The 16,601-nt window shown below is 44.4% G+C and overlaps 1 protein-coding gene, 1 long non-coding RNA gene and 1 pseudogene across 2 annotated transcripts; 2 read left to right on the forward strand and 1 right to left on the reverse strand.

Annotated features, from left to right (window-relative positions):
* The first annotated feature begins 3,895 nt into the window (after window positions 1–3,895).
* LOC107504802 (serum amyloid A protein-like) lies at window positions 3,896–7,284 on the forward strand. Its single transcript, XM_036221318.1, has 4 exons — window positions 3,896–4,211; window positions 4,844–4,938; window positions 6,393–6,531; window positions 6,928–7,284. Exons 1-4 carry the CDS (start codon window positions 3,940–3,942, stop codon window positions 7,088–7,090), a joined length of 669 nt encoding a protein of 222 aa, XP_036077211.1. The 5' UTR covers window positions 3,896–3,939; the 3' UTR covers window positions 7,091–7,284.
* On the reverse strand, window positions 6,525–7,705 carry LOC118602907. The gene is made up of 3 exons (XR_004950973.1): window positions 7,403–7,705; window positions 6,962–7,118; window positions 6,525–6,847 (listed from the first exon to the last, which is right to left on the reverse strand). It is a non-coding gene; the product is annotated as an uncharacterized LOC118602907 (long non-coding RNA).
* Window positions 7,706–10,894: 3,189 nt separating this feature from the next.
* On the forward strand, window positions 10,895–11,013 carry LOC118603429 (annotated as a pseudogene).
* Window positions 11,014–16,601: the final 5,588 nt, after the last annotated feature.

The raw sequence follows: 16,601 nt of genomic DNA on the forward strand, positions 1-16,601 counted from the left end.
CCTCCTGACTGTTTCTCCAGTCTCGGGGGCAGCAGTTTGCCCTGTGTCCTCACCTCTTTTATGACTCCAAGAAGAGTTGATTTTGCATTCTGCTCAGCTTTTTACTTGTTGTGAGCACATCAGAAATGGAATGCTGACCCCAACTGAAGCTGATGTTATTAATTCTCAAAGTGAAGTTTTGAATAATTGTTTTGTTGAAATGTGATAAATGCATTTTTTCTGCCTTTTGAACTTCATGTAATATTCTTTTCATAATATTCTTTTTATAGTAGTTTCTAAAAAGGGTTTTAGTGGCAGCGGCTACATTTTTCTGCACCTAATAAAGAATATGTCCTCCCTCAGAGCGGTGTATATCAGAATTTGTTGTGGGGCCCACCTACATTTAACTTGGCTAGAAGTGCTTGTAGAAAAGGTGCGATCCTGAGCCTCCTCTCCTAGCTTAAGAGTCAGAACCTCGAAGGGTGGGGCTAGAGATTGGCATTTGAAACAAACACTTCAGAATATTTTATGCACAGCAGCAATGAGAACAAACGTCTCGGGTTGTGCTGAGACCTGGTGATAGAATCTGTCAGGTGTTTGGAGATAATACTCATCATTCTGGAAAACAAAATGAAAGTCAAGCAGGCATCAAAACAAACAAACAAACAAACAATCATTATGCGCTGATAGAAACTATTCGACAGAATCACCAATTAATAAAGACACAAAATTAGGAAGAAATATTTCATAGAATAAAGCATGTGAAAAAAATTAAAACTATCCATCATTATCGCTTTTTTTCCCAAACTAGTTAGTTTTATAAAGTCCTCGATGTGTAAGTCCTGTCAAGACTCAATAAATATTTATTGATTGAGCAAGTCAGGCCCCGGCAGCTCATCCTGACTCGGACTGTTTTCAGCATCTATTACCCACTCATCTTCTTCTGAAACTTTTTTCACCGAACTGTAACTTACATACGGTAAACTGTTTAGCTCAGTAACTTTATATGTATGTATAATCCTCTACGTTCCTACCATCAGATTACGATGTATTATATTTCTAGCACCTCAAAAATGCCCCATACCTTCTCCCAGTTACAGTCCCCCACCAAAGGTAACCCCTGTTCTGATCTCCATCTACCACTATAGAGTAGTTTTGTTACCCTTGATCTTCAAATTTAAAAAAAATTATACAGTATGTGCTCTTTCTATCTGGCCTTTTCCCGTTCAACGTTGTATCTGTGTGATTCATTCTTCATTGTTGCTTATATCAACAATTTGTTCTTGTTTGTTGGTGTGTAATATCCCATCATGAAAATATACCATGATTTATTAGCATATTCTATGCGGTTGAGTAATTAAGCTTTTAAATTAGGGCTACTATGGATAAATCTGCACGACAATGGTGTACACGTACTGTGGTGGACAAGGCGCCCCTTAATGTTGGGAGAATGTCCTATAAAATGAAACCTTGATCTTGAAATCTGGACTTCTGCTTGGTAACCTAACTACTGTGTTAATCCTGTGTTATTGGTTACAACATGTAATTAATCTTTCTGTCTTTTGAAAATGTAAATTATTATGAATTGTCTTAGTTAAGCTGGGAGAGCTAAAATTTGTTAAGTGCTTTATATGGGCCCAGAACTGACCTGAGCCCCTTTCGCATTTCATGCTGTTGTCACCTCATCCTGACAACAACCCTACGAGGCCGATTCCATTACTTTCTTCATTGTATAGTCTCACCGTTCTTCCTACTCTCCCCGAGTCTGGGACTTAGGCCACAGGTACCATTCTTGGTCATGGGATCCCGTGGGGATTTTTTTTTCTTTCGTTTTCTGATTTCTAAGAGCATCGATGTTCTTCTCTTTCACTTAAATTAATTGTTTTGAAAAAGTAGGTCTCTTAGGCTCCCCAACAGCCTGGTCACACTTGGCTATCAGAGTAAGGGTACCACCCCATTCAGTAGATAAACCAGGTCACTTTGGAGAATGAAAAGAGATGTCACTATTAAAGATTAGGCTGGGACAATAGGCGCTGAGACTGGCCCTGGAAACCAGGACTGAAGCTGATGTTATTAATTCTCAAATTAAATTTTTAAATAAAAATGTTTGGGAAATCCCTTTTCGGGCTGGAGATTCTCTTTCACCATGACGGGATGGCTTTCTTTTACAACAGAAACAAGTGAAAATAACTGACTGTCACTATTTCTATTGTTCTAAGCGTGGACATGCAAGAAACTGTGTGTCCCTTCTCAGAAGACAGAATACATTCAGTGACAAAAGAAGAGAATTTGCGATGCTTGTCAAAGTCTCTGTGAGGAGTTATTCTTCTTGGTCTAGAAATTGCACTAGCTTTCCCTCTGAAGATTCTATCAAAGGAGAGAATGACTTGATGACAAGAGAATGGGGAGAGGATTTCCAGCACTGACTGGCCAGAGAGGGAGTCAAGTAATTATAACAGAACGTGGTCACTGGCCCACGATTTCTGCCCTGAGGAAAGTAGGAGAAAGGGAGTCTGGATATCACGTGCCCTCTCTATGAAGGAGTCCCCAAGCACACCCATGACCAATGTCTGTGCAGGGTTGACAGCTGCCCCTTCCTCTGCCATGTCCACTCTTAGGACCGAGTGAGACAAAGCTCAGGGAACTGGAGTATGCAGACCACAGGGAATCCTTCTCCCCGGGAATGGAAGTTGTGAGGGGAATCTCCGAGTGTTGCTTAGCATTGCTTTGGATAAGAACAAAGGCACAGGGAAGTCCTTCACCGTCACCCGTCTTACCACTTTCATCTCATTATACCACATGAAGTGAAAATGACCCAGACCCAGAAAGAGGCATCACTCCCAATTTCCGCAGGATCTAATCTAACGTAAGGACTCCCGAACTAGTGTGATCCGGGCCTGATTTGCTTCATCCTGGGTCACCACTCCTCTTCCTCGTTTCCTACTCATGATTCCTCTAGTCTTTTAACAAGTTGGAACGAATACTTTTTCCGCATTCTTCTCTGGGTTACTGCTTGAGCACAAGACTCACCTCCTTCCTGGCTGTTATTTACCATCTTGTTACATCTCGGCTCTCAAGCTTCCACTATTTGCTTGGAGATGCTTCTCTAGTCTCCAGGGCACTGCTCTCATGCCTTGTCTCCCTGCAAACACTCCAGGCAGAATCCTGAACTGGTGCTCCCTGCGCTACTGTTACGCTCAGGTCCCTACCCAGGGTCGCACTATGAGAAAGACCAGATCTATCCTCTGGATCCCTCATCGTCTCTGCCACCTGATGCACCAATAATTCATTCTACTCTAGGAAGATCCAAAAAACTTTAAAATTTCCTTAATGGATGAAGGGGCAGAGAAGTGGCAGGTGATTTGCACCCCAAACTTCATCCCAAGAGTAGCACCTGCATGAAATTTCTACCCAGGATTATTTTGCTAATCTCCCAGCGTAAATTCCAGTGCTGCCTTTATGGCTGAAACTGCTTTCCTCTAACATCACAGCCTCACCGCCTTCTTACGCTGCATCCCGGCTTTCTTCGCATCCTTCCTGATTCTCCTGTTCTGGTAATTTGGCAGCCAGGGGGCCATTCCAGCTCATTTTTATGCTGTGTCATTTCTACAGGACATTGTAGCAGGTCCTCGAAACATAACCTGCCAATATGACCTTCAATAGCACTGATCATGAGTACACATGGGTCACAAGGACTCCCTTTGCCAATGCTCAGTCCATGCCCGGAGGGTGTTGGAAGTTTTATTTTTCTGGGTTGTCTGTTTTTTCCTAATCCTGTACCCTGGAGTCCCTGTTTCCTACTGAGCTGTTTCTTGCAAGGAGCCCATCCTGCTGTCCTATTTTCCCTGTATTCTCACATCCTTTAACCAAATCTCTTCTGATACTGATTACCCTTCATAGCAAATGTCAACACATCATTGTGTAGGGGGAAAACTTTCCCCACCAGGTGTGAGACTAGAAATGAGCAGAAAATCCCAACTTGCTACATTCCTGAAAGCTGCAAAGTTGCAAAATCTGGGAAAATTGGATGTGTGTGACAAACAACCATCATGTTCTGGAAGCTGTGTTCTGACCAAGAGGAACTTCCCAAATCGCGGTGTTTTGCTTCAAACCTCTATTCTCATTTGTTCCACTAGGAGAGCGTCAGTATATATAGCGCCAGGCTCATCTCCCAGGCAGGCGGCACGGGCAGCTCAGCTTCACCAGGAGTCTCAGCGGGAGCGAACCGCCAGGTGAGGTGCTAGAACTTTCCAACGCTTTTCCTCCTTGCGGACTCTCTTTCCCCACCAGCTTTCTGGTGCTGCTTTCCCGTTCTCTGTGCCTTTGCCAAATCTACTTTCTGGACAATTAGAATTTACTAGATGTGAATCGGTTCAGGGTAGAGATTTTACCACATGCGACTTCTGTGTGAGTTAGTGATAGGTAGAGCTGGCATTCTACATATATGTATGGATTGCGTAACTCATCTCATGTTACAGACAGGTGTAGCACTCAGAAAATCTTCACATGCCTTTTGGAAACTTCATGTAAAGTTGGGATTCAGGACTGACAGAGGACGATTGAAATGTAAATGGGCTTAAAAGCAGGTTGCAATTTCCCATATGTTAAATCACTGGGATTCTAGTGAGACATACGGAAATGAAGATCTGGATCCTCGGAATTTCTTTCTATCGGTCTATATCAACTATCTACATATACATACATATGTATACACAGGTGTTTATATTATACATATATATGTATGCATGATAGTGTGGGGTTTGTTTTTGGAATACAACATGAATCAAAATTACTCCCCGAAAAACCTGAATTGAAACCAGACATCACATGCATCATCCTTGGTGCGTCTCTTTCGACTCTGCAGCAGGATGAAGCTTACCATCATCATCATTTTCTTCTCCCTGGTCCTGGGCGTCAGCAGCCAGAGATGGGCAACTTTTCTCAAGGAAGCTGGACAAGGTAAGGGACTAAGGCTGTGCCCAGGGGTGCTCTATATCCGGCTGGCCCCAAGTTTTACCTGAGCAGAGGCCACATCCCCACTGGGCAAATGCCTCAGCAGGTAGAAAAGGAGTGCTCCATTCATACAGCACTTATTAACTGAAATATATTTGACATGTCTCATTGTGTAGATTTAGAGTGTACAATTTATTGACACTGTATGTATTGTAATATGATCGCATTTGTAACATTTGTTAGCATCTCGTTAGTATTATATAATTGTCCTTCTTTTTTAGTAGTTGGAATAATTAAGATGTAGACTCTTAGCAAGTTTATGATGATAACACGACATTGTTTTGTATAATCACTATATGTGCTCAGATCTCTGGGGTTTACTTGCTCCTAATTTTAAGTCTGTACCCTTAAAGAACATCTGTGCTGTCCCTGCCCCAGCCCCCTATTTCCTCTAGCCAGCTTTGCATTCTTCTACGGGGATCCCCAGATCTGGGCCCCAACTTTCAGCCTAAGTACAGGAGAGGTCTGGGAGTAAGGAGGCAGGTTCCCTAGATGCAAGTGAACCTCTACTACCCCCTAGTGGGACATGAGGGACGACTCATTTCTGCGTCTGAGGTAGCCAAGAAGTGGGTGCATCAAACACGTGGGGAGTGTTTTCCCACCGCCCCGACACTTAGCAATTACAAGCAATATTGACTGAGATTTTAAGACCTGCTGGGCACTGTTGCAAGAAATTTACATGTGTGAATGAACCCGCGTATGTAGGATATATGTACTATGAACCTTTAACAGAGAAACCGAGGCACAAAGACATTAAGATAGTTAACAGTGCTAAACAAGAGCAGGATTTATCCCAGGCCCTGGAGCTGCCCAGACCTTGCTATTAACCACAGGACTATGCTGCCTCCCAGACAAGGGCGCACATGGAAGACTGAGGGGTCTGTGAACACGCATCCTGTTCTCCATTGGAACAAATGGCTAATAGCGGGGCCCGGATGTTCAGATGTTGTCAGGACAAGCTGTCCTCCCTTTGCCCACAGGGATGAATGTCTCCCATTGACAAGGCGGGAGCCCCACATGTCTGCACCTCACTCAGAATCACCTTTGTTCTCCTGCCGGTCGGGGGGTTCCCTGCATCTTTCCAGGTGGAGGTTCATTGTACAACCAAACACCCCTTAGACACCACCCCACCTCTTCTTTACATACATCACACACAGCCAAAACCCAAGTAATGACAGAACTAAGAACAGAGTCAAACAGCATATAACTTGTGCCCAGTGTGACTCTTACAACTTCAGCCCAGGAAGTGAAAAATAAAGGAATGTTTGTCTCAATCCGGTATAATCTCCGGAGGGCTTAGTCAAAATTTGAAATCATAGAATTGGTATTAAAAAATTTGTTTATTTCTCTAATTTTCGAGGATGTGATTACCTTCATCTTACATTTTCCTTCCTTTCCAGGGGCAAAGGACATGTGGAGAGCCTACCATGACATGAGAGAAGCCAATTACAAGGGTGCAGACAAGTACTTCCATGCTCGGGGGAACTATGACGCTGCGCGAAGGGGACCTGGGGGCGCCTGGGCTGCCAGAGTGATCAGGTATCAAGGGCTCCTGGGATGCAGGGATGAGGGAGCAGAGCTGGACTCGCCTGGAGAGGCAGTCGTGGTCCAGGGCCAGAGAGGGTCCTCTGGAGACTGTGGTCCCTCATCTTCTTGTCCACTCTGCCCTTCTGTGTCCATTGTGGGGTCTGAGTGGTGAGAGAGCCACATCAAGGCTAGTGGGGTGGATGATTCTGCCTCCTGTGGGTGCTGTCCACACAGCATGAGGGGGATCACCCAAGGCTGAGCGGGCTGTGCCCACACACGGTCAGGGTTTTAGTGCCTTCATCGTGGCTCCTGTCAGAGTCATTAATTCCTTGGAAAGGTGAGAGATGGGAGGGTGGGTCTGTTGCTCATCATCCGTGATTCATCTGCTACCTCCCTCCTTCATTCCAGCAATGCCAGAGAGAACTCTCAGAGAGTCACAGACCTTTTCAAGTATGGAGACAGCGGCCATGGGGCAGAGGACTCGAAGGCTGACCAGGCTGCCAACAGATGGGGCCGCAGTGGCAACGACCCCAATCACTTCAGACCTGCCGGCCTGCCTGACAAGTACTGAGCTCTCGGGAGAAAAGGCTTTGAGTCCCCTGAGTGCAAAGATACTGAGCCCATGAGTTACAGACCCCCAAGTACTCTCAGATAATAGGTTTCTAATAAATGCTTAAGTGTTCAATTGTAGAAACTGTGTTATTCTTTGATATAAGGACTGTCTGTTTCATACCAAGGGGTAAAAACTGGACACCCATATGAAGACCTTGCCTGTGCCTGTGTTTGGGTGTAGGGGACACAGTTTCACACAGGGTGAACGCCCTGCACCAGCCCTTCCCCTTATCAGACCTACTCTTCTCTCCAGAGCCCTCCAGTTTCTTACTTGTCATTTTGGCCGGTGTTACCCAGCAAACTTCTTCTGCCATCCGGTGGGCACACACTTTCCCACAGTGTTGAAATCTCAGAATTGGGATGGTCCTTCCCAGATTTACTCCTTCCCGTATTTTTTTTTACTGTAGAAGTCAATGTTCTGTTACTAGTTAATAATTCTTTATGTGAAACCCTCCCTCTTCAAATCGCTGCCTGGTTTCTGTCTCCCGAGTGGCCTTGACTGAGACCCAGGATTTCCAAATTCTGATTGCTCCACATGGACTCTCTTCTGATAACTGAAGCGACTACACAGACCTGATAATTACATCTGCCACCACTTCTCCCCTTGGTCCGCAGGCACCTCTCTGATGTTTTGTTGCTGTCCCCAGGCCTCTCTGTGTCCCCCTCCCGTCACCGCCCTGTAAGTCATGTCCTGTCCCCTTCCCTGCCTCCACAACTTGCACCTCAGTGTCCCCTTTCCATTAGACTTTGGGAGCCTAACCCCAGGAGTTCTGGCAACTGACATCTTGGCCACCCCAACACAAGCCCCTACCCTGGCGGCATTGGTTAACTGGTTCCTTTTCTCTTTTTTCCAGTGTTGAAATTAAATTTGTCGGTAATAACATCGGTTGACAATATATAAATTTCAGGTGTACAACTTTGTAACGGGTCTTCTGTTGTGTGCTCTCCACCCCGAGCCTAGTCTCCTCCCGTCACCATGTATTTGATTCTCTGACCATCTGTGTCCTCCCTCCACCCTCCTTCCCCTCTGGCACCCACCATTCTGTCCTCCCTATGAGACTTGTTTGTTTGCTTGTTTGTTTGTTTGTGGCTTTTTGTTTTATATCCTACACGAATGAAATCATGCGGTTCTCGTCCCCTTTCATCTCTCATTTTTACTTAGCATGATACTCTCAACGTACATCCACGTTGTCACTAATGGCAATATTTAATCTTTCTGATGGATAAGTACTATTCCGTTGTATAGGTGTGCCACTTCTTCTTTATCTAGTCTCCTGTCAAAGGACACTTAGGTGGTTTCCATGTCTAGGCCTTTTCTTTCTACCTAAGGAATGGCGCTCACCCTAGTTTTTTTCATCTTGATTTCCACTATCCTTGAATTTAGATTCAGATATAAATTCTGAATTTATATCTGAGGAGCCTTCCCTGTAACCCATGCATCACGAGGTGGGGCAGAGCTTCTGGCTCCCACGGCACTTCACTCACAGCTGTTGGATCATCTTTACCTTATCCCATCACAGTTCATTTTCCAGGGGTAGAAAAAAGAATTTTTTAAGTGTGGGCCCACTGCCGTACTTCACTTGCTACACAATGTAGTCTTGATCCCAAGTAATACTCTGTGGAATATCATGATGGTGAATAAAGCATTCTGTAAGTCCACAGACTTTGGCAGAAGCACTGCACTCAGGGAAGGCAAATCTATATTCAGAGTGTTAACTTCAGTAAGAAAAAGCATTGCCTCTTTCATAGTGGAAGTGGTCCAATGTATCAGCTTGTGATCATTCTTGCAAAGGTGCCATATCAGGGACTCAGCGTTGGTCTCTGCTACTGATAGATTGGGTACTCAGTGGGGGCCGTATCCAGCTGGCCTTGGTGAGTTGAAGTCCATGTAGCTGAGCCCATGCATAACCTCAACCCTGCTACTAACGCCGTTTTGTTTATGAAGCCATCGGGCAATGACAGGAGTGACTGGAGAAAGAATCTGAGCAAAAGTTTAGAACAGCTAGTTTGCAAAAATATAGGAATGGCCAATAAGCACGTGGAAAAAATGTTCAACATCATTACTCATTAGGAAAATGCAAACCAAAACCACAGTGAGATAGTACTTCACATCTACTAGGAAGGAGATTATCAAAGACAATAACGAGTGTTGACAAAAAAGTGGAGAAACTGGAACCCTCGTGCATTGTCAGTGGGGTTGGGACATAGTGCAGCCACTTTGGAAAGAGATGGCACTTCCCCAAATGTTAAACATGAAGTTACCATCTGAGCCAGCAATTCTGCCCCTCGGTGTCCACCCTAGAGAAATGAAAGTGCATGCACATAGAAATGGGTACATCAATGTTTAGAGCAGCTCTATTCAAAACAGCCAAAAAGTGGAAGCAAGTCAAATATTCATCAACTAATGAGTGTTGAAACAAAATGTGATATATTCATACAATGGAATACCATCAGCCATAAAAAATGAAGTACTGGACATAGATAAACCTTGAGAATATTGTGCCAAATAAGAAAAGCCAGACACAAAAGGCCACATGTTACATTATCTTATTTTTGTAGACTGTTTAGGATGGAAAAACCTAAAGACAGAAAGATTAGTAGTTGTCAAGGACGAAAAGAAATTTGACAGGGGAGTAACTGCTAAAGAGTATGAGGTTTCTTTCAGGGATGTTGAAAATGTTCTGGAATTACATAGAGATGATGACCGCAAGACCTTGCAAATCTACTTGACAAAAACCCCCACCTAATTGTACATTTTAATTGGCATGTGAATTATATTTCATTTAAAAAATCTTAGAAAAAAATTATAAATAGTAGACTAGAGTCTAGGGGTAGAAAAGGAAAACGATTAATTAAATTTATATCATTGCCATAAAAGAAACACTATGCAGTCATTTCAGATAATATCTATATTATACAAAAGTCTTATATAGTATTGTCTCGATAAGTCAACAAAAGAATCTGTTCTTAGGCATACAAAATTTTCTAACGAATACTATTATCACTATCCCCTTATGAAAAAAGAAAAGCTCTTGCTATGTTCAGTGTGAGATATTAACTATGTATTGGTTAAAAAATAAACTAGTGATTCCCAAGATTGGCCAGAGGAATATTTGGAAATAACAGCAGTCATAATGGCTAACATTTATTCACCTTTTACTACTCTTAGTGCATCTCAACTACTCTATGCTGTAGATTATTTTTCAGATGAAGAAACTGGGGTGCAGAGAGTATCTTGTTCCAGGTCACAGAGCTAATGAGTGGCAAAGCCAGGATTTCAACCAGTCTGACTTGAGACTCTTCCCTCAACCTACACGACTTCCTTAAGGATTTATAAATAATGATAAGACTCTCTAGTCTTCTGACAGGGCCTTACAGTTAATAGGCCAGTGAGAAAAAAAAGCCTCCATTGTTGATAGAATTGTTTTGGGAAGCGATGAAGGCAAGACACAGCCCCATTCTGAGGGCAGGAGCTTATTAGTGAGAACACATAAAAAGCCCGGCCTGGTCATAGCTTGGGTTCTGCTTGGCATTTTATCCATTCCAATCAAATGGTGGCCTGGGTCCCAACCTACCTCCTCCGGCACCCCAGGCCAGTGCATTACAGCCACGGCATGGTCCAGGAAGAGCATGATACACCATCCTGGAAAGAGAATGCCTGGGCAGGACATGGCCAGTTCCAGAGCCATGGCAGGGAAATGTAAGGCCGGGAGTCGGCGTCACTTTCGTTTTATACTTACATCACTCTATAAATAAGACACTTTTCTACGGCCATGCCACCCTGAACGTGCCCAATCTCGGCTGATCTCAGAAACTAAGCAGGGTTGGGCCTGGTTAGTACTTGGATGGGAGACCATCTAGGAACACCAGGTGCTATAGGCATTTATACACACACACACACACACACACACACACACACACACACATATCACTTTCTATTATTAAGTTTATGGTCTTACAAAAGCTTGAGATTGTACATAGTGTGAGTTACTAGACCCTCTTTGTGGATCAGGTTGCCTGGACCACGAGGTGGGCCATCCCCTTGATACCCCAGGCCATTTGGGTCATTCAGTATATGGCAAGTGGTGATGTGCTTGTCTCCCCTGTACCCAAGACTGAATTGGAGGGCTGCCTGGGTTGAGTATCCTTCAGTACTTTCTACACCATGCTGGGATGATCTGCAAGCAGGGATGTCAAGGGGCTCAGCTCTGGGGATTTGTGGACATTACGGTGGGCAGAGAAAAAAGCCATCCTGCTGTAATGGCCAAGTATATCTTTCTAACCTTATAGACCCTTCGTCTTGGATAACAGACTAAGTCTGGGACATAAAGCCTCAAAGAACAGAAGAATCCTCTCACTGCACCACCTCACCTTCCCTGCTACTTCCCGATGGTTCCGGGCCCAGGTTACCAGTTACTTTATTTAGAAAGCATCCCAGAGACTGGGGAGTAACCCAGGGCAAGAGGAAGGCCAACTGAAGGATGAATCATAGAGCTGGCCATGAGTAAGAAACTCCTAGCCGGAGCTCATCCCACTGGGACCTTCAAAGAAGTAGAGTAAGAAGTGCCTCAGCACTATTCCCAGAGTCAAATTAAAACGCCTATCATCTGGCTTCCGGCTCCAGAGTCAAGAGTGGGCCTTCAAATGTTCACTTCCCTGCATTTTGTGGCTGTGTACAACTGAGACCCATGGGGTTTCCTTGGGCATTAAGTACGAGGTCGGGAAGCAGACCCAAAGCGAGGTGCTGCCAGGCTGACCTGCATGAAAAGGATCAAAGCCCCCGTGGAACTCACCCTATAGCAGTGGTTGGAGAAAGAGGAGGGGCCAGAGCGTATGAAGGCGTGCATACGCCGTGTCTGACACACAACACCCGGTGCCTTTCTAAAGCGTATGGAGCGCGGAAGCTTCCCCAAGATGTGGACACAGTAAATACACTGAGGAATGAAAGGACTGCTGGAATCTTAGGCTGAGAATAAAAGAGAGAAGAGGAAAATACTGGCTAGCCAAGACAGGAGAGAGGCACGTGCAACTAGGAAGGACAGAGCACTACTGTGGACTTATGAAATGAACCAGGCTTGAACCTTGTGACCCCACAGACAGATGCCACCCCGGAGGAACTTGCTCTGGAGCCCAGTGCTCCATAAGGCACTGGGAATGCTACACGGCTTTGACAGGTTTGGGGACATGGTAGCATTCTGAGAACAAGATTATATCTGCTACACACCACATAATATTTTGCTTAAAAAAACTTCTTTTCCCTACAGAAGAAGTAGTTAGAAGTTGTGGTAAAATCAGGGTGATGTGATAGCGATTATGGTTAGGAGATCCAAGGAACAAATGAGCCACAAGGTCACCAATGGAGATAAGTTAGACAAAAATAACTGGCAACTTTTTGTTAGCCAGTGTTTAGACCCAAATTTCAACGCTGAGCTCTGGTGTCCAGGACCGCACTGCCTGGTCTGGGCGGGAAGTCTGCGTTTCTCCTCCAATTGCACACTCAGCATACCAGCCCCCAGATCTAAAGTCCATTCCAGTCAACACCTCCCAGTACGGGAGGAGGTAATCCCGAGAGCCTGAGCTTGTGTTTGACCCTGCTGGAGAGTTTCCAGGCACGCCTCACAGAAAGCCATTTTCCCAAAATTGTTAAAGTCTAAATAAACCAAGAACAGAACAAGCTGTGCGACTAGCTCCGCTTCATTTTTTTTAGTTAATTATGACTAAATTGCTATAACTAACTACAGAAGTTCAAAATACATAGCGATTTTTGTCTCATGTAACAGTTTGTGGTGAGTCAGGCCCCTACCAGAAGCCTCGGCTCCGCTGTCAGATTCCTTCCATGCTGCTGCTCTGCCAAACTGCAGACTGAGCCTTGCTCCTCAGAGGGTGATCCTGAAGCTTTAGCACTACCTGGAATCCTGCCAGGAGTGCAAACCTCAGGCTCACATCAGATCTGCTGCGGCAGCCAGGGCCAGTTACAGAATGTGTGGTACCAGTGCCAAGCAAAAAGGTGGGGACCCTTGTTCAGAAAGGATTACAAAGTCCAAAATGGTGAAAGCGGGACATTAACTATAGCACAGAGCCCAGCTAAGCTTTGGGGCTCAGCAGGACGCACAGGCCTCACGCTGTGGAAGGGGCATTTTAGTAGGCAAAGCTACAGGGCCGGGGATTAAAAACAATGACTATGTCAAAACTCGGGCTCTACCTACTCTATCAGACATTAAAACGCCAAGATCACTAGAGGAATATATGAATTGAATACTGAGATTAATTCAGAGAATCATCCATCTGGAATAATGGATTACCTGGGCAAGCCGGAAACTACAATTTGGGAGAACATTCTGTCACTCTGGGAAAACATTCTCGTGTAGCCGCTTAGTGTTTTTCTGAGCCCTGTGGAAGAAATGCCAAGTGGGAATTTTCTGGGTCTCTCTTGTGTTCTGTGTTTGATCCACAGACTGGAAACTCCTGGCTGGCTATCCTGGCACAGCAGTGCTGTGTTGTTATTCAGAGATCTAAATGAAAGGGCGGGAAAAACTGGTTGTTAGCTCTGACCTTACTCTAAAGTTACTATTCCTGACACAATAGGAGAGTTCAGCCCCTTGTTCTGCCACAAAATAGTTTAGATGGTAAATTATGTTATCTGTAGTTTGCAATTAAAATTAAACACCTTGACATGCAGAATCACAGGGACAGACCTGGGTACAATTTCAGCAGGTGGGCACTGGGGCAAAGGGCATGTCAGGGCTGAGCTGGGGCACAACCTGAGGGTCATGAGCAGGGTGGCTCCAAGAAACAGAGAACCCAGGCTCTGAAAGATAGAAATTGAGTTTAAAAGCAGGTCCTAGAGAGTCTTAAGTGACAAGCTCAAGGATTTGGGCTTTATTCTGAAAGCAGAAAAAAGATACTGAAAGTCTGATTGGGAAGAGGCACGATTAAGGCTATGCCTCAGGAGGACGAGGATTCTGACAGTGGATCTCCAATGGCCTTCCCGTGAGACCAAGACAAGCACTTTGTCAGGGGCCTTGGTTCATCTATAAACGAGGGTATAAACTATAAACCCTACATTTATATGTAGGGACAATGTGGGAGTGGGAGGCCGGTTGAGGGAGACGAAATTAGTCCCTAGACCTACAGGTTCCAGATCCAGGCAGGACCCTGGCACCCGTGTTTTTAAGAAGCTCGCATGCCGATTCTGATGTGTTGCCGTTTGTGAATCAGCTGACCGGGTGATACCTAGGCTTGCTTACATTTTCATGTGCTGAGACCGAGAGGTGGTAGTGGGGAAGGCAGTGCTTAGAAGTGAAGAAAGGTCCCTTAAGACAGCTGCAACCGTCTGGCAAGAAGTAATGCGAATGTGGGTGGTGGCGCTAGAGAAGGGGAAAGATGACTAATGGAGACAACCGCATAGAACTGAGAGGATTTACCTAATAGTTGGCAGTGTTGAAAAACCAAGTTCAGCTGAGTATGTGAGCCAGGACCTTTTTTTAGGGGAAGATATCAGGAAGGGTTTTTATCATGCGGATGATCTCTTCCTTCTGTGGGGGGATAGAGAGGGGCCACAGTGACAATTACCTCCTTGGTGTTGAGCAGAAAATTACAGACTAATTGATTATGTTTCTGGGAGAAACCACAATCAGATCAGGTATTAAATCTAAGTTTGGTATCATGGGCTTTAGCATGAGTGACGCTATTTTGGGCCCGTGGTTTTCTCTTTAACAAGTCCCCCCTTTTGATCATACTCTCAGTTAAACTGAGAGAGAGACTCAAAAATTAAGGCATTCGTGTCACAGTTGCTACCAGTCTGTAGCTCTGCTGACGCTTGGTGTGGCAGGATGTTTTGCTTAATGTCTGTGACATGGGCCTCTGGTTTTCTAATAGCAGTGAGGGTTGAGATCAAGAGGTAAGAATGGCTTCAAGATTTTGAGCCTTGACCAGGGCGATGACAAATGTCATACAAATAAGAAAGTTGTTAACTTCAATTTTTGTCTTCTCACTTTCTCTGAATCATGTAAACCAATTTACATGGGTCTGATCACTACTGAACGAAACAATGACGTTCTACACCTTTCAAAGAACAGCTAACAAGTATTACTATGTCACAGACAATATGCTCTACACTTAGTCTCATTTAATTGTCACTACTAGGTAGCTCTAACCTCACTCCATGTGCTGCATGCTTCCCATTCATTATCTCATTTAATCCTCAAACTACCCTGGATGAATGCTGCAATTATGCCCATTTTATAATGAGAAAACTGAAACCTAGAGAAATAAAGTAACTTCCCCAAAGTCATTTAGAAAAGCAGATATTAAAATCAAACAGTGTGCCTCAGAACCCAAGCTCTCAGCAGCCATCATGCTACCCTGTAGCCCCGTTAAACAGCAGTCAGGTCTGGAAGAAAAAGTAAAAGCGAGGCAACCATGAATTACAGTCTGTCCACCATTTTTAGCCAAATCAGATACAAGTTGTATTTGAAAACACTGCCTAATGTCCAAGTAGACTCTTTAAGGTTAAATGTTTAACTGAGTAAGATTTTTTCTTTTGGGTTGTTTGCCTTGGGAAATGAATTCTGATGATATAATATGTTTTCCTTTAATGCTAGAAATTTTTCTCTGTACTCTTCTGGTAAGTGAGGATTGCTGTAATATGCCCTAGAAACATCTGTCAGGAACATTTGCACAATTGTGCCAGGTCAGGCTGTTTCCTCCTTCTGAGATCTCCTCCAGGGCCCTCTTTGGACAGTCACAGTGTAATAACAAAAGCTGGCCCACAGGAGGGGTGGGCTCTTCTTGCCCTTTAGCTTAGTACAGACTTGCATTTAACTTAATCCACACAGCCCAAATCCAGCTGATGCTAGAAAATGTGATATTTTTTGTGATTTACAAGGAGAAATACGAGTTTCTGAAACAGGTCTTAAAACCCTTTAAATTTTCTAACTTATGAGAGAGACAGGTGTCTTTTGTTGTGTTAATGAGCTAACTTTTGGCACCTATCTAAGGATTGGGGTTGCAACTTTCAGCCCTATCCCATACCAGCCTCCACCTCAGAGAGGAAAAGGAGCTAGGGATTGAGTTCAATCACCAATGTCCAATGATCGAATCAATCAGGCCTCTAATTAGGCCTTCATAAAAACCAAACGGACTAGGGTTTCAAGAGGTTCCAGTTCGGTGAACATGTGGAGATTTGGAGAATGGAGCTCAGAGAGGTCATGGAAGCTCCTTGCCCCTTTCTTCACACCTTGTCCTATGCATCTCTTCCACCTAGCTATTCCTGAGTTACATCCTTTCAGAATAAAGTGGCAATTTGTAAGTAAAATGTTTCTCTGTGCTCTGCGAGCCACTCTGGCATATGAATTGAACCCACAAAGGGGATCCTGGGAACCTCTTTTTTATAGCCTGTCAGTAAATATCCTGGACTTTTGATTGGTGTCTGAAGTGGAGGGCAGTCCTGTGGAAATGAGCCCTGACAA

This window comes from Rousettus aegyptiacus, unplaced genomic scaffold (assembly GCF_014176215.1).
Source record: "Rousettus aegyptiacus isolate mRouAeg1 unplaced genomic scaffold, mRouAeg1.p scaffold_m13_p_5, whole genome shotgun sequence".
Classification (NCBI taxonomy): Eukaryota; Metazoa; Chordata; class Mammalia; order Chiroptera; family Pteropodidae; genus Rousettus; species Rousettus aegyptiacus.

What these genes read in the sequence shown, in the direction of transcription:
- LOC107504802 (XM_036221318.1), top strand. Translation starts at nt 3,940, where the DNA reads ATGAGCAGAAAATCCCAACTTGCTACATTCCTGAAAGCTGCAAAGTTG. An exon ending in CAGCGGGAGCGAACCGCCAG is followed by an intron (nt 4,212 to 4,843) that starts GTGAGGTGCTAG and finishes TCGACTCTGCAG; the next exon opens with CAGGATGAAGCTTACCATCA. An exon ending in TCTCAAGGAAGCTGGACAAG is followed by an intron (nt 4,939 to 6,392) that starts GTAAGGGACTAA and finishes CTTCCTTTCCAG; the next exon opens with GGGCAAAGGACATGTGGAGA.